The sequence below is a fragment of the Micromys minutus genome, assembly GCF_963924665.1.
Source record: "Micromys minutus genome assembly, chromosome: 19".
In the NCBI taxonomy this organism is placed as follows: Eukaryota; Metazoa; Chordata; class Mammalia; order Rodentia; family Muridae; genus Micromys; species Micromys minutus.
Window position 1 is genome coordinate 41,823,696 of NC_137954.1, and position 24,578 is coordinate 41,848,273.

The window sequence follows — 24,578 nt, forward strand, 5'->3', positions numbered from 1 at the left end:
AAAGGCAGGCTGTAATCAGGTCCCTCCATTTCCGGGGACAGAGCCCACAGAGGCCATAAGTTACAGTGTCTCAAGCCCCTAGAAGTACCCAACAGTAGGATTCAGGAGACACAGGCTTAGGTCCCAGCTCTGCACCTTGTGACAGTAGGAAACAGGGAAGCCTGCTGCCCCCGGATTGTGGTAATCATGAAGAGATCTCTCCCTCAACAGCGCATGTGCTGGGCTGTCACTCCAGAGAGCTCAGACCCTGGGAGCCTTTGCTGAGCTGTGGCCTGCATGTCCCTCTTGACGAAGGAATGGACCAGTGCTCTCTGTGGAGGGTCTGTGGCATGCGAATGGCTGAAGAATCTGGTCAAAGAGGCCAAGAGCAGTGTCCCTCCTCATGTCTTGGAGGCCGAGGACCCTGCGGGCCATCCGCTGAGCCCCTACGTCCTATGGCTGAGGCACTCAGCCTTTCAGTGAAGACAATGGTGGCATATTCAGTGTGCACACAGGGGGTAGGGAGCTCTGGCGTCTTCTCTCGTCCCTGGAAGTCCAGCTCCTCATAGGCCACACTGGGGACAGGTACTGCTGGAGGGTCCTTCTTCTTTAAGGGGGGAAGAAGAAAGAGCTATTGGTATAGTCAGTTAGGGGATGGTGTATGCATCCCATATTCTCAACCCCTCCCTAAGCTGGATTTCCAGACTGTCATTGGATTTGGGGCTCTTCTTAGAGCAAATGTACCTCAATCACTGAAGCTGGGAGCTGACCTAACAACACAGCTGCCCCTTTCTCCATTGCATTCTGTAATATTGAGGATATAGCCCTTCTTTCTGGCCCAGTTTCTACCTCTAAATATTTCCTGGCCTTCTTGCAGGTTTAGGATTCCAACATTTGACTTTTGCACCTTGTCTCTGCACAGAATAAGTAGTGACCATGTTGGGCATGGCGGGGGCATGTGCAGTGGGGTCAGCTGCTGGGGGGGGCAATGGGATATGGCTCTGGGGGTCTGGTGGGAAGTGTGCACTGGGTTCTCCAGGCTTCAGCTAAGTTCCCTGTTTTCTACCTGTACCAAGACCTGGGGGTGGACTGTGATAGATCACTCAAGAGAGAAGACCCTTACTCACCAGAGGGTCTTCCTTGCTTCCAGTTTCCCTGGTCTCTGTTGAGACATACATTTTGAGTTAGAGCACAGCCACTGAGCCATCTTCCCTAGTGGAGAAATGTCCTCTCTCTGTCTCTCTCAGTCTCTCTCACCTGTGTGTGTGTGTGTGTGTGTGTGTGTGTGTTTGTGCTTGGGAGGGGTGTGTCAGGCACTGAAGAAATCTAGACCGTGGGCAAGCACCAACCAGGCTTTCCATTCCCACTGGTAGCCTTCCCATTTACTAACTGGGAGTTCCCGGTTGGACTATGGATTGTGGAATATGGGTCTGTTACAGGCACAGATAGTGCCCCATTTTCTGGTGCCCCATGGGGCAGGGTAGGCATGCAGCAGATATTATGTTTGGCCTCTTAGCTGGCTGATGAGCAGACCTCTTGGAGATGGTGGTGTAGGAACGGTCCACTTGTAACAGGGACTTGGAGGTGGACTTAGACCTTTCTTCCAGCCAGAGAAATGGCAACTCTCACCAGTGGCTTAGTAAAACCAGCATCCTAAGGCTAGATGTGAGTGGGGCAGCCACAAGCTTTTGTTGTGGTCAGTGTGTGTGTGTGTGTGTGTGTGTGTGTGTGTGGTGTATGATGACCTTTCTGGTGAACACAGGGCCTCTGCTGATCAAAGTATGTGTGAAGTATGGTGACTCCAAGATTTGGTGGGACAGAGGCAGGATATGAGCCTTACCTGATATACCTGTTGAGCAGAAGGAAGTTAGGGCCCAGGCCATCAACAGCAATACGGGGATACCCACTAGGATGCTCATGGTAACAATGACCAAGCCTTGAAACTGGCCTTCTGGCTTGGGTGAGGGTCTGGGATATCTTGTTGGGGTCTCCAGGATTCTCTCTATAGGACCACAAAGAATAGAGTTCTAGGATACCAATAGTGTATTCTCTTTAGGGGTACACACCTTGCCCTCTCCAAGTCCCAAAGGCTATTTAATTTGGATGAGCAGTGACATGCCACCCACCCTACTTCCATATGCCCCACCATCCCTTAAAGATAAGTGAGCATCTGAGGGTTTCTACAGGGCTCTGGGAAGAGCCATGGAAGACAACCTAGCAGGTCCCTTGGCAGGAAGGCATCTGCTACTTAGGCTCTTCTAGCTGTACCTGTTACTATGAGCTCTGCTCCAGGGCTCTCTTTGATCTGTGTGTTGGGGGGCAGGGAGATGGCCCCGCAGAGGTAGATGCCACTGTCATTGCGCCGTGTGTCAAGGATGTTCATGTGGAAGTCGTGCCCATTGGGCAGTTGTATGATCTGGAAGCGGGCGTCCCGCACGGGCTGGCTGAATCCATTGCAGAAGGCAGCCTGCTTCTCAGTCTGATTGCTGGGACTCAGGCGGTACCAGTTCAGCTTAAGATCCTCGGACCAGTTGGAGAAAGTGCAGGTGAAGGTGGCATTTGCTCCCTCTGACACTGTGAGCCAGGCTGGGGAGAAGGTGAGGGGCTTCCAGGGCCCACTGGAGACCTCTGAGATAACGAACAAAGAGTTATGAGAAGGAGCTGGTACACCCTTTCTGAAATTTTCTGAAATCCCTGGGGGAAAAGAACGTCCTCCCAGACCAATCCCAGGGCAGAATCTCATAAGCAGTCTCTTTACCTAGGACCTTGTAGCTTCTTGCAAGTTGTGGATATGTGACCCCTTCACAAGCAGGGCTCTTCCTTGAGCATAATGGCACCTAGGGGCTGGAGGCTGCTATTCTGTCTTTTGAGACTTTGGGATATTTTCCCTGGAGATGTCTCTACCTTCCCACTCCTGTTCAAGATGTCCCAGGCATGACTTGTATGTCCCAGCCTTGGACTGCTGGTTGGCTGGCCTGGTTCTGTCTGAGGGTCAGTGGGATGGTGGGGTGGAAACCCCCGACTTGGAGAGGGTGGAGTCTTTAGTAAGCTTGGGGTCCAGGAGGTGACCTGGCCCAGGAAGACCACCACGCATGTCAGAGCTACTGTGAGGGGCAGAAGGCACCGGGATGACACTCATGCCTTCCATCCAGATCAGAGCACAGCAAGAACCTCCAACAATCAGCTGTGTCATTGCCCCTCAGGGGGACAGAAGGTCAGGACTCACCCAAACAACGATGTGCTGGGTTAGTTCTACTACCAGGGTTTTGTCAGGGATGCCTGACGTAGCATGCAAGGTCTCACGGCTCTTCCCAGAAAACACCTGTCCCGCTGGCAAGCTTCTTTCTACATACATGTACACTGACATACAACACATAACCTTCCACCAGCATGCAAAAACACCCGCTACTGGTGATGTGTTTATAAAAAGATATGTCCTGGGTTATGAAAAAGATAAAGAGAGTGAGGGATGTGTTCTATGGAGGTGTGGGGGGAAAAAGGGGACCTCTGGCAGGCCCATGTTGGGCATCCCTTCTCCCTGAGGGACCAACCACACGGCAGTATAGTATAGAATAGAGTTTATTCAGGGTATGGGGAGGGGAGTTTAGAGGATAGTAGGGGCAGAAAGGGAGGGGGGAGAGAGAGAAAGAGAGAGAGAGAGAGAGAGAGAGAGAGAGAGAGAGAGAGAGAGAGAGAGAGAGGAGAAGAGGAGTAGAGGCCAGCCATGAGCACGTGGAGAGAGGGGGGTAAGGGAATGGGGAGAGGAGGGTCAAAGGGGTAAGAGAAAGAGGAGCAAGAGAGAGAGGAGGGGCAAGCAGCCCCATTTATAGGGCCAGGTAACTGTGGGGCGGAGCAAAACTGGCTGTTGCCAGGTAACTGTGGGATGGAGTTTAGACAGAACCCTGGGACCCATAGGATGCCAGCAGTCAGGTATGTAGGTACAGCGAGGAGCCTCAGGGTCAAGGAAATATAGATTTGCTGAGCACACACATGCTGGGGAGACTGTCTACCCAGGGGAGACTGTCATGCACACAGGAAACAGGCACTGAGACATCCTTTAAGGTACTCTGGCCTCAACTCTGTCTGGGCTACTAGCTCTCTTTGCCTTTAGCCGATGTAGTCATTTGGCAACTAGAGCTCGTAGAGGAAGAGCCAGTGCAAGTAGAGATAAGTTGCCAGCTGTGTCCCTTCCAGCCCTCTGCCTCCTCCGACCGCTGATGGGGTAGTCATATAGCAAGGGAATGCTACCTGATTACATGGCCCAGGGCACTGCACCCCAAACACCACACTTACCTCTGATGTGGGGTATTTGATAACACTTACGGGACATGGTTTTTCCCAGGGGTTTCAGAGAGCAAGGCTGTGCTGCCACAGCTAAGGTCATACGCTCCGAAAGCAGGGGCCAGAGGCAAAGAAGAGAGGCCAGTTAGGGAGAAGCTGGAGGGGAGCAGGCCTGAGGACCCAAACACGTGGCACACAAGGTATATGAGATCATCCAGCTCAGAAAGGAAGCCAGAGATACTCGGCAGAGCTATGTGCAGTGAGCAAGCCGACTTCAGCAGAGGTAGCCTTGCCCAGGAATGGTCTCCATCGCCACATGGCAGAAAACCAGAACTGGCCTTTCCTCCTTGATGTTCTCAGCCGTACCATGGATGATGGATGTACCACTTGAACTTGAGAGCAGGCATGACCTATGAGCTAGGCTGGAGTTCCTCAAGGGTCAGGGTCCCTAGATTCCACTCAGTGTTGGTGAAGTTTAGGTCACATGGTTCTGGGCAGGGTGGGCATTGGTCCACGTAGGTCTGCATGGGCCGGAAGAACCAGTGGTGCCAGAGGTCCTTGGAAGGACAAGGCCAGGCTGGGGGTTACCAGTATGATAACTTCCCATTTAAGGTTCTGTTTCTTCTCAGAGGGAACATGATTACCACGGGGGCTTCAGAATACCCTTTCTTTGTGTGTCTTGCAATTTCTTGCAATTGTGTGTCCAAACCACACACAGCTAGCATGTCACAGCACAGTAGTGCCAATGGAGCTCTTTAAATGCCCACTCAAGAAGCATACAAGCCTTTTACAAGAAAGCCTCCAGCAACTATAGTAAGGTTAGACTTGAACTTGACAAAGTAGACACATCTCTCCCTTTTAGGCTCTTTCAGTGTGGTCTGGTCTGTGGTCTTCCTTCCTGGAAACCTGGAGTCACTTTACAAGTACTTCAGGAAAGCTTCATTCTGTACAGCACTACTCTGACCTACCTAAATCTGCTACCACAGCCATGCTGAACCCCCAATCTCCAAACAGAGTCTCAAGACTCTCCAGGGTTATGAGGACCAGAAGAGCCCCAGAAAGCCAAAATGGCATAGTGCCTATTCTTTGTTCTGGGCAGGATGATCATACCTGCCCAAGGTCACCTGTGGTCTGTGAGCATGTCCGGCACCTGGTCAGTTACCATTTCTCACTCCGTTTTTGGGATCCTACCCATTAGGTTTGGGGACCATGGTGTTTCCTCAGAGAACCACCTGCTACTCTCCCTCTCAAAGTTGACCCTAGCTTGTCCCAGATGAACTTTTGGGTAGACATTTGCTAACAGATTGCAGAGCCTTTTCTCCATCTGTTGTTTGCTCCCAGATCTCTCCTGCTCCTGGGTCTGAACCTGTGATGGTTTGATGTACTTGTCCTGTTGCTGGCTCTTTGCTATTCCTCTGATGGCAGGACCTGTGACTTCTCAGGTCTCTGAACTTTTATGGGTCTCTGCTTCTGTCAATCCCAGGGTTCTCTCAGGGATGGACAGGAGGGAATGGACTTTGGTAAGAGAGCATATATCACTGGAGGCCACCAGGTTGTAATACCATAGGGAGGATACCGTCAGGCATTCATTTCATCCATAAATAGTAAAGTGCCTCTCCCCCACCCCACTGGAATGAATGGGCCCTTAGGAGATCTGCTGGAAATTGGGCTGGATGTGATGGCTTCTGGAGGGTTCAACAGCAAGCCAGTGATCCTGGCTCCCTGCACGTCTGAGAAAGTGAGACAGCTACTTCAGTAGCTGAGGCCCCAGACAGTACCTCTGGGTCTCCCTTTCATGCTGTGGATACCTATGGAACATAAAGGCAAATGGAAATGAAGTGTCATTGTGGTTAAAACATACAATGGTGGCTTCTCTTTAAGAGACAGGAACTGGCTAAGTTGCTGAGGCTGGCCTTGAACTCACAATTCTCCTTCTACTTCCCAGGTGCGGAGACTGCAGGCAGGTACTGTCATACTGTGTTAACGGCATACTTCTGATTTAATTCACAAGTGGTGGGTGGAGAGGAGGTGGGAGCCCTGGGCACAGGGGGTGAGGACTTCCCTGTGGCCCTGCACTGTGGGTTCCACTATTTTGATGCTGTTTGTATAATTAGAAACTCCACAGGAGAGAAAAGGGAAAGTTGGGGCGATGGCACGGCGGGTAAGAACACTTGCTGCGCAAGCATGAAGCACTAAGCCAGCACCCATATAATAACCGGAGTGCCAGGATGTTCCTGCGATTGTAGCTTCATAGCAGCAGAAACAGGACATCATTGGAGATTCATGGCCAGTTAGCTTGGACGGAAAAACTCGGGTTTCAGGTTTAGTGGAAAATATTGTCACAAGGAAATAAAGGGCCCCGTAGAGTTATTTATTACTTATTTCACTGAAGACTGTGAACTCATACTCAGATTTTTTTTTTTTAAAGACAGGGTTTCTCTGTCTAGCCCTGGCTGTCCTGGAACTCATTCTAGACCAGGCTGGTCTTGAACTCAGAAATTTGCCTGCTTCTGACTTCCCGGTGTTTGGATTAAGGTCTTGTACCACCAAAACCTGCTTTAACCTGCCTTTAAGGGAACAATGTAGCAATCAGACATACTCCCTTGGATCCCCATGTCATCAGCTTTTACAACATAAGCAATGTACAGCAGCAATCTTAAGTTAGGTACAGGTCTAGGCCCCTGACCCAGATAACACATGTATATCATTTGCTGAAAGCAGCCAAGACAAAGGTTGAAAGCAATATTCTATAATCTATCCCTAAGGCTGAAAGTGTCTATCTATGGGTATTGGTTGATAATGATGTTTGTCTGGGCCAGTGGAGATCAGTTGGAGCCAGTGACTTAATCCTTTGTGAAACTCTGTTAGAGATTTCTGTAAAGAGTATCCTCCCCTCCCCTCCTCCATATGATGCCTTTTATGCTGTTCAATAAAGACAGAGCCCCTTTGTTAGGGACACACACAGGTACAAGTCTCACAACAGACACCACTCACAGATACAACTCTCTCTCTCTCTCTCTCTCTCTCTCTCTCGCACGCACACACACACACACAGCCACACACACAGCTCATACACACCCAGTCACACACACAGTCACACACACTCACACATACAAAGTCTCACACACACACAGTCTCTCACACACAGTCACACACCCTTTCTCTTACATACACACACACAGTCACACACAGAGTCATACACACACAATCACATACACACAGCCACGCACACTCACACACACACAGTCACACACATACACACATACAGCTCATACATCAGACAGACACTTCTTAGATACAGACAGCAATAACACACACAGGACAGGAGACACAGACAGGGACGGATTCACACTTGAGGCAGGCAGAGATTCCGACTCATACGACAGACGGAGGATGTAAGACACGTGGAACATGAAATAGAGAATTCTAATCTGGCTCTGGCTGATTAAATGTCTTCAAGGGGAAAATGCTTTTCTTTCTTTCCTGAATGTGACCCCGATTCATTATGGGTGACTCAGAGTTAATCATTAATGCACACAATCTGTGGAAAAGTAGAGTAATAAGGCAGGATATCCTCTTCTGGCCCCACGGACATCAAAACTGACACCCGTGTAAATTTCATGGATCTTCGGTGTTGGCTCAGTTGCTAAAGTGTTTGTCAAGCAAACAAGAGGGCTGGAGATTGATTTCTAGCCCCCATCTAAGCAATGGCAGCACAGATGTGTCTATAATCCCAGTACAGGGAAGGCAGAGAAAGGAAGACCCCCTGGGACCTGTTGGGGAGCTAACTTGGCTCAGAGAAAGATCCCGTCTTAAAATTAAGGTGGAGAGAAATTGAGGAAGATGCCTGATGTTGATTTCTGGCCTGTACATACATGTTCACATACATGCACATAAACACATATATGCATAAGTATGTATACACACACACACACACACACACACACACACACACACACTCCTCTTATTTGTAAAAATCAACAGAGGAGCCTGCCTTTTACTTGGCAGTGTGGGTGTCACTGAGGAAATCTGGCCCCCTTTTTATGTTTAGGTCACATTGTCTCTTGTCTTGTGGGCCTCTAACTAGGATATGAAAACCTAGGATTGTCTGAGACCCCTTTTGAGAATGCACCCAGAGGCAGCCTAGTTGAAGTCACCCTTTTTCTACCAACCTAGTGAGGTGTAGGGATCAGACTGTGATAATAAAGACCCCTTTCTCAGGATTCCTGCATCCAGAAGCTCAGTGTGGTGGTATTGCTGGTAATAACTTATGTTTCTGGCCTTCAGCCCCATTTCTGTCCAACTAACTTGGGAGCTTTCATCCAGGGATCATGCCATCAGTAAATGTCTGCTCCCAGAACACTAATTCTAAAGTGATACTGAGAAGGGAATGCTACAGAGGCCCCTGGGAAGCCACTCACAGATTGTAGAACCAAGTCTGTCTAGGGGGAAGTTGGTTGTAAGACTAAGCCCACTTGCTCTGTCCTTTGATAAGATTTCTGGAACCACTCTGGGAACTTTTCAGTCTTCCCACTGGCAAGAACGCTTCACCAAGGGCCACCTCTTGACCCCAGGCTCCCAACTCCTAGAACCCTGTAATGATCAAACCTTGTTCTTGATAAATCACCCAGTCTGTGGCGTTCTGTTACAACAGAAAAGTCACTAAGCAAGGCTATCTCATCCAGGGAGCCTTCCTGGGCCCCTTAGCCTTTACAAGTTCTGCATAGAGGGTAAAAATCAGAAATGACAGGGGGGGGGGGCTTCTTGATTTTCCTGAGCTCGCTCTTGAATTTGTGAGTTGATAGGTAGGTGGTATGTTCTGGTTAGCATTGGGAGGTTGAGAGGGAGAGTCCTGTTAGTCAGAGCCTGAGGCTGGAGGGCCACAAGGCAAGCTCACTGCAGACCACAGGCTCCTGTGTGCTGGGATCAAATCATAACCACATAGATGCACACAATACCTTATTTAGGCAAGACTCATCTAGGTGAAAGCATGGTCAGGCGGGTGACAGGGGTTCCCTTATTCAATACAAATGAATTGGATTCCCCATGTCTACCTGGAGAAATATCCCCAGTGTGAGGATCCTAGAAGGGCACCTACAAGGACTACTAGAACTATTGTTTTAAGTAGATGTGGGAAGCTGCAGGCATTCCACATCTGCCTAGGCTGTTAAGAGCAGAGCCTTACTAAGCCAAAGGAGAAGCAGAGAACCTACAGACATTCGGCCAAAACCATCCCTCACAAGGGTACCAGCCAGTCAGAAGCATGATGTCAGAACTCTAGCTGTATCTAGGTGGGGATGTGCCCCAGAGGACATGGGAGGATGAGGGATAAAGGGCTTTCTAACACTTGCCAGTGAAGCTTTGTCATCCAGAGCATCACAGTGATGTGAGAAAGTGGGAGATGGCGGGGGTGGGGTGGGGTGAGTTGTTCCTAAAATCATCCTGGAATCTTTACTGCAGGACCTCAGGTTAGAACTTTGCTAGGAGTGGGAACTAGGCATAGGATTAATTAAGATAAGGTCACCTAGGAGTAGGGTAAGGCCTTAGCCAGTAGGACTGCTGTCTGTGTAGAAAGGAAGATACGGATTCTATCTTTACTTGTGGGCAAAGGCAGAATTGGAGGATGTGTCTAGATACCTAGAAACCTAAAGGTTGCTGGAAAACTCAGAGGCAGGAGGGGACCCAGTACATACTGGTCTACCGGGACTGAAATCCTCTTCTCCTGAGTTCCATTTAAGAACCTGAAGCTTGCTGGGAATTGGTGGCACATACCTTTAGTCCCAGTAGAAACAGGTGGACCTCTGTGAGTTTGAGGCCAGCCTGATCTACAAAGCAAGTTATGGGACAATCAGGCCCACACAGAGAAACCCTGCCTTGGGGTGGGGAAAAAGAACCTTAAGTCTAAGACAATTCTTCTTAAAGCTTCTCTCTGACAGCTGTGGTTCTTGATAACACAACTGTCCAGTCAAGCCAACGAACGCTGTGCCAATAAACTAGGTGAAGTTGTATGTTTCTGGTATCTCAGCACTTGGGAAACTGTTACTGGATAATTTTGAGTTTGAGATTGACCTTGGAAATCTGATAAGATATTGTCTCAAAAAATAAGGTCAGCTTCTAAACTAATGTCTGTCTGTCTGTCTGTCTATCTATCTATCTATCTATCTATCTATCTATCTATCTATCTATCTATCTATTTATCTATCTAACTATCTTCCATAGCTGTTTTCTAACTATCTATTCTTACTCAGATAAGTCTAGCTCTCACCCCTCATCAGAGAAGATTCTTTTGGCAGTATTCAGAGATGGCTGCAGAGATACAGGGCTGTTCAAAATGCAGAGAGAATAGGTGATCGTGGGTTGTGTAACTCCAACTGGCATGTTTGGAATGAAACCTCTAAGCCTGAGGCTCACGGAAGAGAATGTGATAATGTAAGAGCCACAGGTCCAGGACACCTGTTGATCGTGTTCTCTGGACACTACAGGGAAAGCATAGCCATGGTTGACATACAAGTCAAACATAATTTTAACACCACTTGACACACAGTTGTGAACAGAGGGAATGACGCAGGGTCGGTCCTATCCCTATATGAAGAGCTGTAGGAAGCTAATGACAGAGGGAGAACCAGTTGCCTCTGAGACACCAAATTCCCACATAGGTTGTCCAGTCCCAAGTGGTCAGCCCTGCACATATGCAAATATGAGCAATTAAATAGACTCCATAAGTTATATGTACAGGTGTATATATACACATATATGTATATGACGTATGTGTATATATATATATATATATATATATATATATATATATATATATATATATATATATATATATATATATATTAAAGTATAAATTAAAAAAAAGCAAATCTGACTTTAAGAAATGTGTCTTAAGGATATGTTTGGCAGTTTTCACAGATGGTCTGAGTAAATAAACTTCATCGCCAAGGCAATATTTGTTTCTCCCAAATCATAAGCAAGAGGCTAGAAAAAGACCTCAGCAGTTATAAGCTCTGGTTGCTCTTCCAGAGGACCCAGATCCAATTTCCAGCTCCCACATGGTGGCTCACAATCACGTATTTATTACTCCAGTTCCAAGGAAGCCAAGGCCTCTTCTGGCCTCAACAGTTACCAGACACATACATGATGCACATACATGTAAGCCGTACCCCACACGGTAAGACAGAAAAATAAAAGAAACAACCAAAGAACAAAGGGGAAAAATGTAGGTGAGAAAATAGTAGAGACGGACTGGTATCTTTGGAATGAAACCCCTAAGCAAGGCTCAGGAAAAATCACAGAGAGTGTGGTAAGGCTGTAAGAGACAGAGGTCCTGGACACCTGCTGATAGCGTTCTTTAGTCACAACGGGGAAAATGTACCCAGAAACTCTGAACCAGGGCTGACTGAGCACAAGACAAGCCAAAGGTCACCATGCTCACCAACGGTTTTTATGAACTAACTTATGGTTTTCTTCCCCTGAAAGTATCTGCTTACAAGGCAGCCCAGGCTGGTCTTGAACTTTGACAGGCATACTCCACTATGACTGTCTTTAGTCTGAATACAAAATGGTCCATTTCTGAGCCTGAAATGTTTCTCACCTTAGGCAGCTGCTGTTGAGGTCAGGAGACTTGTAAAACAGAGTAATCATGAGAGGGACTGTCTGTGGGAATGACTGAGAGAAAGAAGGGCAGACAATCAGGAAGGGAGAAATGTACTAGAGTAAAGACCCATGGCCGCCAAATGGCACTGGCCGGGTAAAGTGATCCATGCTGAGCTACTCAGGTGGGGAGGGAGGCATGCCAGCTCTGAGACATCTGTCAGACACAGTCGAGAGTAGGCCGCATAAATACATCTGTATTTCCATACTCTCTCATGAGAGTTTTGTTTGGGGACATGCCCAATGTGCCAGGTCACCAGAGTGAGTCATAGTCCTCTTTCTGTGTCAGTTGCTTCTCTCCAATGACACATAATCCTTCTGACTTTGTTCCCTGGGTTTCCCGACAAGGTTCCCCCAAGGGACATCTTAACCCATAGGGTCTCAGGCCATCTACCATGTTCAGGTCTGTTTCCTCTATCCAGTCTTGACAGCATTGGGCTGTCTTAAGAGAGTAGCATGGAGAGAAAATATCCCTGGCTTCCCAACCAGCCTTGGCCTGAAACCTGGGAGAGGACCTGCAGTGGTGAGCATCTAGCTCCCAGTCCCATCCTGCTTTCGTGGTAGTGAAGAGGCTGGAGTGAAGGTGACCGGGACTTCATATGAGCTAGGGGACATCATTGCAGGCATTAGGGCAGCACAAGGGTATCGGCTAGTCTGGGTCACACTTCCATGCACTGCAGGCGTAGGCTTGACCCAGAAGCTTGATGACCTCCAGGGGGAACTTTGTTCTCCCTGGTCCTGGGTTCCCAGTGAAGGTCAGCTCAGTCTTGAGGGTAGAGGGCAGGGATCAAGGGGTACAGGGTAGTGAGGAGCACAGGGAGCTAAGCTTTCACTGTGGGGAATTTGAGCAGGATTCCTGTACACCCTGATTCCCACCAACCCCCCAAGAGTCCATCATCGATGCTACGAGGTCAGGGATATGCACTCAGAAGTCCCCAAGAAATGGTAGCCTAGGAAGCTTGCCTGTGAGGGTAGACAGCTGATCAGACTCTTGGATCTTCAGTCATCTGCTCAGTGTGTAGGGCAGGCCCAGTGTAGGGATGTCCCCAAGCCACAGGAAAACACAGAGAAGGGCCAGGGACACCAGCGCCAGGCAGAATCCTGAAGCTGGGTCACAGTGGCCAAGGTCAGAGTTCTGTCCAGATCTACCATCGCTCTGTAGCGAGGGATGTGGAAAATCAGCTCTGTCTGTCTAAAAGCAAAGAGGGGGTGGAATTTTGAGTCCCAAGGGGAATTCCACCTGTAAAATCCACCTAGGACTAAGAAAGGAGCCAGTCTGTATGTATAACACATGTTCCCTGTGTTTAGTGTTCCTCTCCTCCAGTGATAAGAACCGGGGGTGAAGATTTCTTCAAGTTCTGACCCAGCCGCCAACCCCACATCCCTAGGAGCCACATACCTAGAAGCCACCCTGATTGCCAGCTCAACTGCAGCACAGCCCAAGTGAATGACCAGGGTACCTGCTGGACCCACATGCCCAGAGTCCCTGGCTGTGTCTCCTTCGGTTGCTGTTTCCCCTTCCTCCTCGGCTGCTCAGGCAGAGTTGTCTGTAGCGGAAAGGAAACTGTCCCGGGTCATGTTGGAGGGAGGAGACCTGTTCTTGGCTCCCACCCCCTCTTCCTCCACCTCCACGGAGGTGGGAGAACAGGCAACTGAGAGGTGGGGGAAGGGGTATGGAAGGGGGAGGCAGGCGAGTGGGAGGGAAAGATGCCTGGGAGGAGCAGGTAAGGGACTAGTGAGAGATTGGGGAACAGAGAGAGGGGAGAGAAGACCAGCTGTCCTTGCCTCTTGTCCCACTATGGGGTTCTCTCCATTTCAAGCCCCTCTTGTGAGTAGTTTTGGCCTTTTCCATTCCTCGTACCCCGATCCTTAGCTCCCGGGGCTCAGAGAGACTGAAACAAGGGTCTGACTCTTGTGTCTTTGGAGGGTAGATGTCTTCCCTGGCCCCGGTACCTACAGCCGTAGTGAGAGTGAACTGAACCTTCCCCTTCCTTGTCTGCTACGTATGGCCTTGAGTCCTCTGAGGTATGCTTCAGAGGCACCGGCTTGGTGGGGAAGGAAACGTTACTTTGAACAGCGCAGAAATGGAAAAAAACTGTGAAGCACAGACGGGCCGCCTCCAGTCTCAGTGTGGGGCTTGTGGGCAGAAGTTGGGGGGATCCCCTCCCCAGGCCTGGCTGTCACAGAGTCTTCTTGACACCTCATGTCTCCTGGGCATGCTCAGGCTAGGTGATTACATACTGGGCACAGGCCTAGGATGAATTCTGGACAGATCCTGTCCAGGCTTGCTTTGCTGTTCTATCTATAATCTTCCTAGGGAACTCAGACTACACAGAACAGTTCATTAGGACGGGAGAAGAGCAGGAGCCTGGGCAGCATCCTGGCATTTTACACGACACCCCAGGGAGGGAACCTCTGCTCTCTCTCCTCCCTGCTTCTGCTGCACCTTCTTCCTCCTCTTCATTCCTCTTTTCTCTCTAGCAGTGAGGGGAGGAGCAAGGCTGTGCCGGGGTAGCCCTAATGGTTTTCTTTATGAAAACAGCCACACACATGCAATTCCCAACACACGTGATAGAACCCACACAATATACTCTCAAGCACATATACTATCCTGCAATAAACACACACAACTCTCTGGGCTCATGCACTCCTCTAATGCTCACACTATCTGCAGATACACGTGAGATGCCCTAGCACACTCTGTTCCCCAGTAAAACAATATCTTATGTAATGCTATCTCTTAACACACATGCAATTCCCAACACACACGATAGAACCCAAACAGCCTCAAACACATATATCATCCGATAACACACATGCAATCTTCAGGATTCATGCTTTCCTTTAATACACATGCTATCTTCCAATATACAAGCTAGGTCCCAATAGACACTCAATTTCCAACACACACACACACACACACACACACACACACACACACACACACTCACACACACACACTCACACACACACACACACACACACACACACACACACTACTTCCCAATCTGTACACAATACCCAACACACATGCTGTTCCACTGTGTTGGCTGCCTGCACAGTATGGCACAGTATGTGCCTTTTGCTCTAGTTTTTTGTGGGGCATCATCCCCTGAAGCATTCTCCTGTTATATGTCAGCCTGCTGGTAGTCCCTTTGAGTACTGAGTCATGGTGGGGGTGTGGAGACACTGTGGCAAGCATAGGAAGATGCTAGTTGGTGGGGTTCCTGGACAGAAGTCCTCAGAAGTCCCCCTGGGGCCTCCCTTCCTTCTGGACAGGGTAGAGAAGCATGAGTTTCCAGGGTGCTGACCTCAAGTACATGGAAGCAGTGCAGATGGAAAGTTGGGGAGAGGGGATCCCCACACCCTGGAGGTAATGGCAAGTTTCCGTCTATGTGGGGACAGGAACAGAACATTCAGGAAACCAAAGGATCATTTTTGAAATGACTCGAAAGGGGATAGAAGGCAGAGAGGTGGTCAGAATCTAGACCCCAAACCCACAGTGGTCTACTGGACAGAGTGAAGCATCATGGGGGCACAGGGCCCTGCAGCCCAGGTAACAAGCTGATTCATGGGTGGTTCTGAGGTTGAAACAGGAAATGGTTAATAGTGTTTGCAAATAAAAACTCGCTGTTCTGCCCTGCTTTGAAACGTTTCCCAGAAGCTAAAGGAGGAGCCGCTAGTCTATCTGCCCAATTTAAGATCCAAATAATCTCAGGCTCTCTCTTTCCCACACTTTATCATGTACTCGTTCTTTAAAACATGTGATCGCTACCCCGCCCCCATTTTCTCTAAACTTTCCCCAGTGCAGTCAGTGGTTTAAATGTGAATCCTTTAAATTCCTTGGAATTTAACCCAATCTGTTAAGTTGTGCCTTTCTGTGTGTTTGTTGCCTATGTGTATGTTGTGTACATGTGCTTCCTGTGTATCTGTGTTACGTGTAAGAACACCTGCCAAGCTTGTCACACTGGCACAGTCCTCTGGCCTTTGTTGGGTACCCAGATGGCTTCAGGGTACCAGAGCCTCACTAAAGCCTTGAAGCTGGGTTGGGCTGAGATGGACACCCAACTGGCCATGTGAGCATAGTGCCCTCTGGGAAAGCTTGCAGAGCGAATGGCCTCCGAGCTTCAGGGGACTGAAAGGTTCCTCACCTGGCTGGGTGGAGGTGCTAGTTAATTTTACGATGCCTGACACAAGTTAGAGTTGTCTGAGAGGAGGGAGCCTCCATTGAGAAAATGACACCAGAAGATCTGGCTGCAGGTATTTTCCTAATTAGTGATTGGTGGGGAAGATCCCAGCCTGTCATGGGTGGTTCCATCCCTAGGCTGGTGGTCTTGGGTTCTATAAGAAAAGATGCTGAGCAAGCCATGAGGAGCAATCTAGTGTGTAGCACCCCTCCATCAGCTCCTGCCTCCAGGTTTCTGCCCTGTTTGTGAGATCCTGTCCTGTGTGAGTTCCTGTCCTGATTTCCTTCGATGATAAACAGTGATAAGGAAGTATAAGCCAAAAAAGACTTTTTCCTCCCCAACTTGCTTTTGGGTCATGGTGTTTCATCACAGCAACAAAAACCCTTGCTAAGACAGTGGTCCACTCTTAGATGTTACTCCCCCTTCAGCTTTCAATTAGGCATCCACACTTTGATAGCCTTTGTCAGAGTTGGGCTTAGTAGCTGAGACACAGGATGAGAGGGAGTAGGGGTAAGAGCTAGGGTTGGGGGAGGACTTGGACATCCTGTCAGATGGCTGAAATACAGAATTTGACCTGGCTTCTCTAAGAGCTTCTTCCCTGTGTTCTTTGATTCTCAGCCCACTGCAAGTTATTCATGAACAGGCTGCTCAGATCTTAGGACAGGGTTCTGATCCACACCTTGCTCCTAAAGCTTGTCCTTAGAGGCCACCATTCCTGAAGTTTGCTGATAATGACTCCCCACACCCAGCCTGATGGTGCTCATCAGCACAGTTGATCCAGTCTTGATTAAGATTTACATTTTGGTAGGCACAGTTTTTATTTATCCACTGGCTCTGTGTGTGTGTGTGTGTGTGTGTGTGTGTGTGTGTGTGTGTGTGTGTAGATGAGGAGAATATATAGGGTTAATTGACTTGTCAGTGAAATAATACATGTTAGAAAGTTACACATCATCACATTTATTAAACCAATTAAGCCTATAAGGCATCCTTTATTTTGGTTGGAGACCAAGAGTGGGCTAGCACCTCAGAAATGCTCTTTGTTCTGAAGCTCAAACAAACCCCACAATGACAATGATGGAGACGGGGGTCAGAACAACGTCCCACAATGACAATGATGGGAGATGGGGGTCAGAACAACGTCCCACAATGACAATAATGGGAGACGGGGGTCAGAACAACGTCCCACAATGACAATGATGGAGACGGGGGTCAGAACAACGTTGCAGCATTTGTGTTGGCAGAACATGGTAGTCATTTCAGTCACAAAACAGCTTATTTTGATTTATATCTCTATCAGTTACTTCAGTTTAATTTTAGTTTGCATAAACATTAGTTATTTTGTTTAATACATCTGGCCCATGGTCAGGGTCATAGAAAATGCCAAATGCATTGTCAGGGCAGTTGAGGGGTGTTGAGAGCCAGCCAGCCCAAGATTTTCTCAGAAAGCCCTAATGAAGGGACAAAGGGAAGGTTAGTTTTGTGTCCTTGTCCAGGAGCAGGCTTAGAAAGGTCCAGTCTAAGCGTGGAGCCTGGGCCTTCAAGTAGTTAAGGGCTCTGTACCTGGGAACCTTCCCTAAAGGGCTGTGTTGTTATCCACCCCATGACAGATGTGTCTGAGATGTCCTGTGTTCTCTTTGCCAACATTGTCTGATTTAGCTCTCTGATTGCCTTGGTTCATTCTCATCCTGCAAACAGTATATAAGATGCTACACACACACATACACACACACATATATGTGTATATATGTATATACATGCATATATGTAGTATATATACATAATAGATATACACGTAGTATATATGTATATATACATCACATATATATGTGTCCCGCGCAACCGTCTCGCCAGCAAGAACGACGCGGCACACAAAATAGGATTCTTCTGCGGTAAAGCTTTAATGCTCTTGAGAGGCAGAGCTTACATCAAGTAGAACCAAAGACCCCGAACTATCTAGCCCGTCCCCTTATATAGGAATCAGTCCTCGCCTTGGACGTGGAGCCCCCTGATTTGTTGAAACTCATCAGGCCATATGACGCCACGGGAGAAACAGAGCTCAAGGAGTGGAAAGTTACCCAGCGCGTGCGCACATGACTTGTTTACTGCTAACTCTAGCCGGATGTCAGCGCCATCTTGTAATGGAGAATGTGCAGGCAGCGCCCCACATATATGTATATATACATCACATATGTATGTGTGTGTATGTGTGTGTATATATATATATATATATATATATATATATATATATATATATATAAATAATTTGTTGCTTGGCATAAGTCACCAGCTTATGCAAGACCTTCTCATCCTCTTCTCCTACCCTAGCTATTGTTTCTGTCTTCTCCCTCCACCAGACCTACTCCCTGACACTTTGCTACTTGAACCCTCATTTCCATTGGTTGGAGCCAGGTGCACAGGGGTCTGGATTAGGATTATTGAGACTGGAGTTATAGATGAGCTTATGAGCTTGGGAACTGAATCTGGGTTTTCTGCGAAAGCAGCAAGTACCCCTTGCCACCTATTAACTTCCTTAGCTCTAGGAACTGTGCCTTTATGATTTAGGTATTTTAATAAAAACCTTTGGCTTCTTATCAACAAAAACTTCAAAGGTGTGGGATGGTGCATATGTGTAGTGTTGCTGGTTGGTGATCTCCTGTGAGATATCACTGCAGTCGTTTATGCTTCTCTGGCTCTCTGATGCACAGTGGTTGCCATGGAGACATACCGTCATCAGGGAAGCTAACTGGCTGACAGATAGGGATGCTTCTTTGATATCTGAGTATATGCAGCCCTCAGTCTGCTCCACGGAGCCCAGTAGCAACATGGACAGACCCGAGGCAGCTGTCCCGAGACAGGCCACTTTGCCCAGTTGATGGCAGAGAGGAAGCCCCATGTCATCAGGGCTCTGTATCCTTAGAAAAGCCTGGATTCGGGGACTGGCAAGTGCCTTGTTTTTGGGCCTTGGTTGATTTGGCCAGGGAGTGGATACTGCTGGGGTGGGAATTGGGGCTTGATTAATCTTGTCTCAGACATGTGGGTGTGGCTAGGTACATGCCATCCCTATTTTGTTTTGCTTCTCAGCATACAAATAATTATTTTTTTAATAATGACTGCACTTTATATATTATATGTCTTTTTTAAGGGAGATCAGAAGAAAGCAGACTTAGTTAAAGACTAAAACAAAACCTTATGAAATTACAAATAATAGAACAAAATTTAGACAATTCTTTGAATCATGAAGAAATTCTAGATGCATTCAATCCAAAGTCCACAGAACCACCTTGCAAAAAGGCAGTCCTTATCTGTTAAAAATTTAAAATGATTTTTTAAAATTTTCATTTTTATTGGATATTCTCTGTATTTACCTTTCAAATGTTATCTCCTCACTCCCCTCCTCCCTCTCCCTCCCATTGCTTCCATGAAGGTGCTCCTTCCCCAACCACCCTCTCCCACCTCAGCACCTTGGTATTCTCCTACACTGAAAATCAAACCTTCATTGGACCACCCACAGGCCTCTCCACCCATTGATGCCAGACACTGCTATTCTCTGCTACATATGCACCTGGAGCCATGGGTTTCTCCATGTGTATTTATTGGTTGGTGTTTTAGTCCCTGGGAGCTCTGGAGGGTTTGATTGGTTGAATGTTGTTTTTACCATGGGGTTGCAAACCCTTTCAGCTCCTTCAGTCCTTTCTTTAGCTCCTGCATTGTGGTCCCCGTGTTCAGTCTGATGGCTATCTGCAAGCATCCTCATCTGTATCAGTATGGCTCTGGCAGAGCCTCTGAGAAGACATCCATATCAGGCTCCTGCCAGTAAGCACTTCTTGGCATCAACAATAGTGACTGGGTTTGTTGGTTGCATATGGGATAGATCCCAGGTAAGACAGCCTCTGAACGATCTTTTCTTCAATCCCTGCTCCTCTATTCCCTCCCATGAGTGTTTTGTTCTCCCTTCTAAGAAGGACTGAGGCATCCACATTCTGACCTTCCTTCTCTTTGAGCTTCATAAGGTCTGTGAATTATTTCTTGGGTATTCAGAGCTTTTGGGGGCTAGTATCTGTTTATCAGTGATTGCTTACCATGTGTGTTCTTTTGTGACTGAGTTACCTCACCAAGGATGATAGCTTCTAGTTCTATACATTTGCCTAAGATTTTCATGAAGTCACTGTTTTTAATAGCTGAATAGTAAACCATTGTGCTAAAGTAAAAATTGTACCACATTTCTGTATCCACTCCTTTGTTGAAGGACATCTGGGTTCTTTCCACCTTCTGGCTATTATAAATAAGGCTGCTATGAACATGGTGGTGCATGTGTCCTTGTTATATGTTGGAGTTACTTTTGGGTATATGCCCAGTCCTCAGGTAGTACTATGTCCAATTTTCTGAGGAACCACCAGACTGATTTCCAGAGTGGTTGTACCAGCTTGCAATCCCACCAACAGAGGAGGAGTGTTCCTCTTTCTCCACATCCTCACCAGCATCTGCTGTCACCTGAATTTTCGATCTTAGCCATTCTGACTGGTATGAGGTGGAATCTCAGGGTTGTCTTGATTTGCATTTCCCTGATGGCTCTGGATGCTGAGCATTTCTTTAGGAGCTTCTCAGCCATTCAATATTTCTCAGTTGAGAATTCTTTGATTAGCTCTGTACCCATTTTTTTAATAGGATTATTTGATTCTCTGGAGTCTAACTTCTTGAGTTCTTTGTGTATATTGGATACTAACCATCTATCAGATGTAGGATTGGTAAAGATTTTTCCCAATCTGTTGGTTGCCATTTTGTCCTATTGACAGCCTTATAGATTTGCAGTTTTATGAGGTCCCATTTGTCCATTCTTGATCTTAGAGCATAAGCCATTGATGTTCTGTTAAGGAAAATTTCCCCCATGCCTATGTGTTTTAGCTTTTCCCCACTTTCTCTTCTATTAGTTTCAGTGTACCTAGTTTTATGTGGAGGTCTTTGATCCACTTGGACTTAAGCTTTGTACAAGGAGATAAGAAGGGATCAATTTGCATTTTTCTGCATGCTGACTGCCAGTTGAACCAGTACCATTTGTTGAAAATGCTGTCCCTTTTACACTGGATGGTTTTAGCTTCATTGTCAAGGATCAAGTGATTATAGGTGTGTGGGTTCATTTCTGGGTTTTCAATTCTATCCCATTGATCTACCTTCCTTTCTCTGTATCAATACCTTAGTACATTCAGTTTTTTTTTTTTTTTTTTTTTTTTTTTTTTTTTTTTTTTTTTTTTTTTATCACTATTGATCTGTAATACACCTTGAGGTCAGGGATGGTGATTCCCTGAGAAGTTCTTTTATTGTTGAGAATAGTTTTCGCTATCTTGGGTTTTTTGTTATTCCAAATTGCTCCTTCTAACTCTATGAAGAATTGAGTTGGAATTGTGATGGGGATTGCACTAAATCTGTAGATTGCTTTTGGCAAGATGGCCATTTTTACTATATTAATCCTGCCAATCGATGAGCATGGGAGATCTTTCCAACTTCTGAGATCTTTTTAAATTTCTTTCTTCAGAGACTTGAACTTCTTGTCATACAGATCTTTCACTTGCTTGGTTAGGGTCACACCAAGGTATTTTATATCATTTGTGACTATCGTGAAGGGTGTCATTTCCTTAATTTCTTTTTCTGCTTGATTATATTTTGAGCAGAGGAAGGTTACTGATTTGTTTAGGTTAATTTTTTATCTAGTCACAAGTTTATCAGCTGTAGGAGTTCTCTGGTGAAATTTTCTGGGGTCACTTAAGTACACTATCATATCATCTGCAAATAGTGATATTTTGACTTCTCCCTTTTCAATTTGTATCCCTTTGATCCCTTTGACTTTCTTTTGATTTTTAGTTGCTCTGGCTAGGACTTCCACTTCTATATTGAGTAGGTAGGAGGAGAGTGGGCAGCCTTGTCTAGTTCCTGATTCTAGTGGGATTGCTTCAAGTTTCTCACCATTTAGTTTGATGTTGGGTACTGGTTTCCTGTATATTGCTTTTACTATTTTTTAAGTATAGGCCTTGAATTTCTGCTATTTCCAAGACTTTAAACATGAAAGGGGTGTCGATTTTTGTCAAATGCTTTCTCTTCTCAGCATCTAATGAGATAATCATGTATTTTTTTTTGAGTTTGTTTATATAGTGGATTACATTGATGGATTTCCATACATTGAATCATCCTTGCATCTCTGCAATGAAGTCTACTTGATCATGGTGAATGATCATTTGATGTGTTCTTGGATTCGGTTTGCAAGACTTTCCTCGAGTATTTTTGTATCAATGTTCATGAGGGAAATTAACCCAAAGTTGTAGGGTCTTTGTGTGGTTTAGGTATGAGAGTAATTGTGGCTTCAAAGAATGAGTTGGGTAGTGTTCCTTCTATTTTATGAAATAGTTTGGAGAGTGTTGGTATTAAGTCTTCTATGTGGGTCTGATAGAATTCTGCACTAAGCCGATCTTGTCCTGGGCTTTTTTGGTTGGGAGACTTTTGATGACTGCTTCTATTTTTTTTAAGGGGTTATGGGACTGTTTAGATGGTTTATCTGATCCTGATTGAACTTTGGTATCTGGTATCTGTCTAGAAATCTGTTCATTTCCCTTAGATTTTTTTTCCAGGTTTCTTGAGTATAGAATTTTGTACTAGGATCTGATAATTTCTTGAATTTCCTCGGTTTCTGTTGTTATGTCTCCCTTTTCATTTCTGATTTTGTTAATTTGAGTAATGTCTCTGTGCTCTCTAGTTAGTCTGACTAAGGGTTTATTTATTTTGTTAATTTTTTCAAAGTCCTTGGTTTGTTGATTATTTGTGTGGTTCTTTTTGACTCTATTTGGTTGATTTCAGCTCTGAATTTGATTATTTCCTGCCATCTACTCCTCTTGGGTATATTTGCTTCTTTTTATTCTAGAGCTTTCAGGTGTCATGCACCCCACGTCCTGCCGGCAGGAAAAGGCGTGCAACAACAGTGTTCTTCTGCGAACAACCTTTATTGTACAATACTCTGAGCAAGGGATCCCATGTGGAAGAAGAATGCACTGCTTATATATGCCCAGGAGACTCGTGTCGCTACCTGATTGGTGCGCCCTCCAGTAACTCATTAGCATGCCCCGAGAGCAGGCTGTGACACATGTGGCACATGCGTTCTAAGTCTCTTGGCTGGGCAACAGCTCTGTTTGCTGAGTCCTCGGAGGGAAGCCGGCGCCATGTTTAGGTGCGGCACAAACGGCTCTCTACATTCAGGTGTACTATCAAGCTGTTAGTGTATGCTCTCTCTTTTTGGAGGCACTCAGAGCTAGAAGCTTTCCTCTTAGCACTGCTTTCATTGTATTCCACAAATTTGGGTATGTTGTGCCTTCATTTTTATTAAATTCTAAAAAGTTTTTAAATTTTGTTCATTATTTCTTCCTTGACAAATTTACTGGAGATAGAAACCTAGGAAAGAGACCAGAGTCATAGACACAAGCATCACCAACAGAATACAAGAGATGGAAGAGGGAATCTCAGGGACTGAAGATACCATTTTTTTTCCTGACATAACAGAAAAAAAATGAAAAAAAATCAAAAAAGCTCCTAACCCAAAACATCCAGGAAATCCCAGACACAATGAGAAGACTTCTTTAAGTGTGTTATTTATGACCTTCTCAAAGATCTCCATCATTATTGTGAAGTATGATTTTAAGTCCAAATCTCATTTTTCTGGTGTGTTGGGATATCCACTACTTGCTGTGGTGAGAGACCTGGGTTCTGATGTTGCCAGGTTCTTTATTTTTATTTATTTATTTATTTTTTTTGTTGTTGCTTAGGTTCTTGTGTTTGCCTTTTTCTGTCTTGTTATCTGTGATGCTAATTGATATAGTCTCTGACTGGAACTTGTCTCTCTTGTAAGCTTGTGGGCCGGTGGGCCGTGGAGGAAGATTGCTTCTGGGTGCTCATCTCTCTGAGGGCAGGCTGTAAGTTTTGATGGTGGTGGGCTGGCTCTAGCTCTGGGCACAGATGTAGTAAAAAAAGGGTTTTTTCTAAACATCTCTGTGATACCTGCGCTCCAAGAGTTCTGGGCACTCTCCCCCCGTATAGTTAGTGGAGAGAAAGTGGAGACTCATCTGTGGGCCTAGGAGGGAGAGTGCTCGTGGGTGTTCAGCTCTTTGCATCAGGCCATGCATCCTGATAGTCTAAAATGATGTCTTTAGCTATGCTTAGGGAATAGATAGTGATGAGAGAAACCCACAGGTTATCAAGAATTTGGGTGACAACCTATTGAGACACAAGATTTAATGAAATTTAAGGAAGTAATAATGACCTATGACATACATTTGCTACATGTAAAACAGATACTTAATAACTGGGCAACATAAAATAGAATATGGAATTATACAGTGTTGTAATAGCTTTAAATATTTGAGACAAGGTTGAACATCAAGAGTGATCTGAATTATTTATGAAGATAACCTAGGGTTCAAATGAATCTTGCGCTGACTT

General features: G+C 46.2%; 1 protein-coding gene across 1 annotated transcript; it reads right to left on the minus strand.

The window, feature by feature from the left end:
- Positions 1-352: 352 nt before the first annotated feature.
- On the minus strand, positions 353-13,391 carry PDCD1 (programmed cell death 1; the record flags this gene model as incomplete). The annotated part of the gene is made up of 5 exons (XM_080933269.1): positions 353-586; positions 1,107-1,141; positions 1,820-1,981; positions 2,248-2,607; positions 13,316-13,391. 5 exons carry the CDS (start codon positions 13,389-13,391, stop codon positions 353-355), a joined length of 867 nt encoding a protein of 288 aa, XP_080789395.1.
- Positions 13,392-24,578: the final 11,187 nt, after the last annotated feature.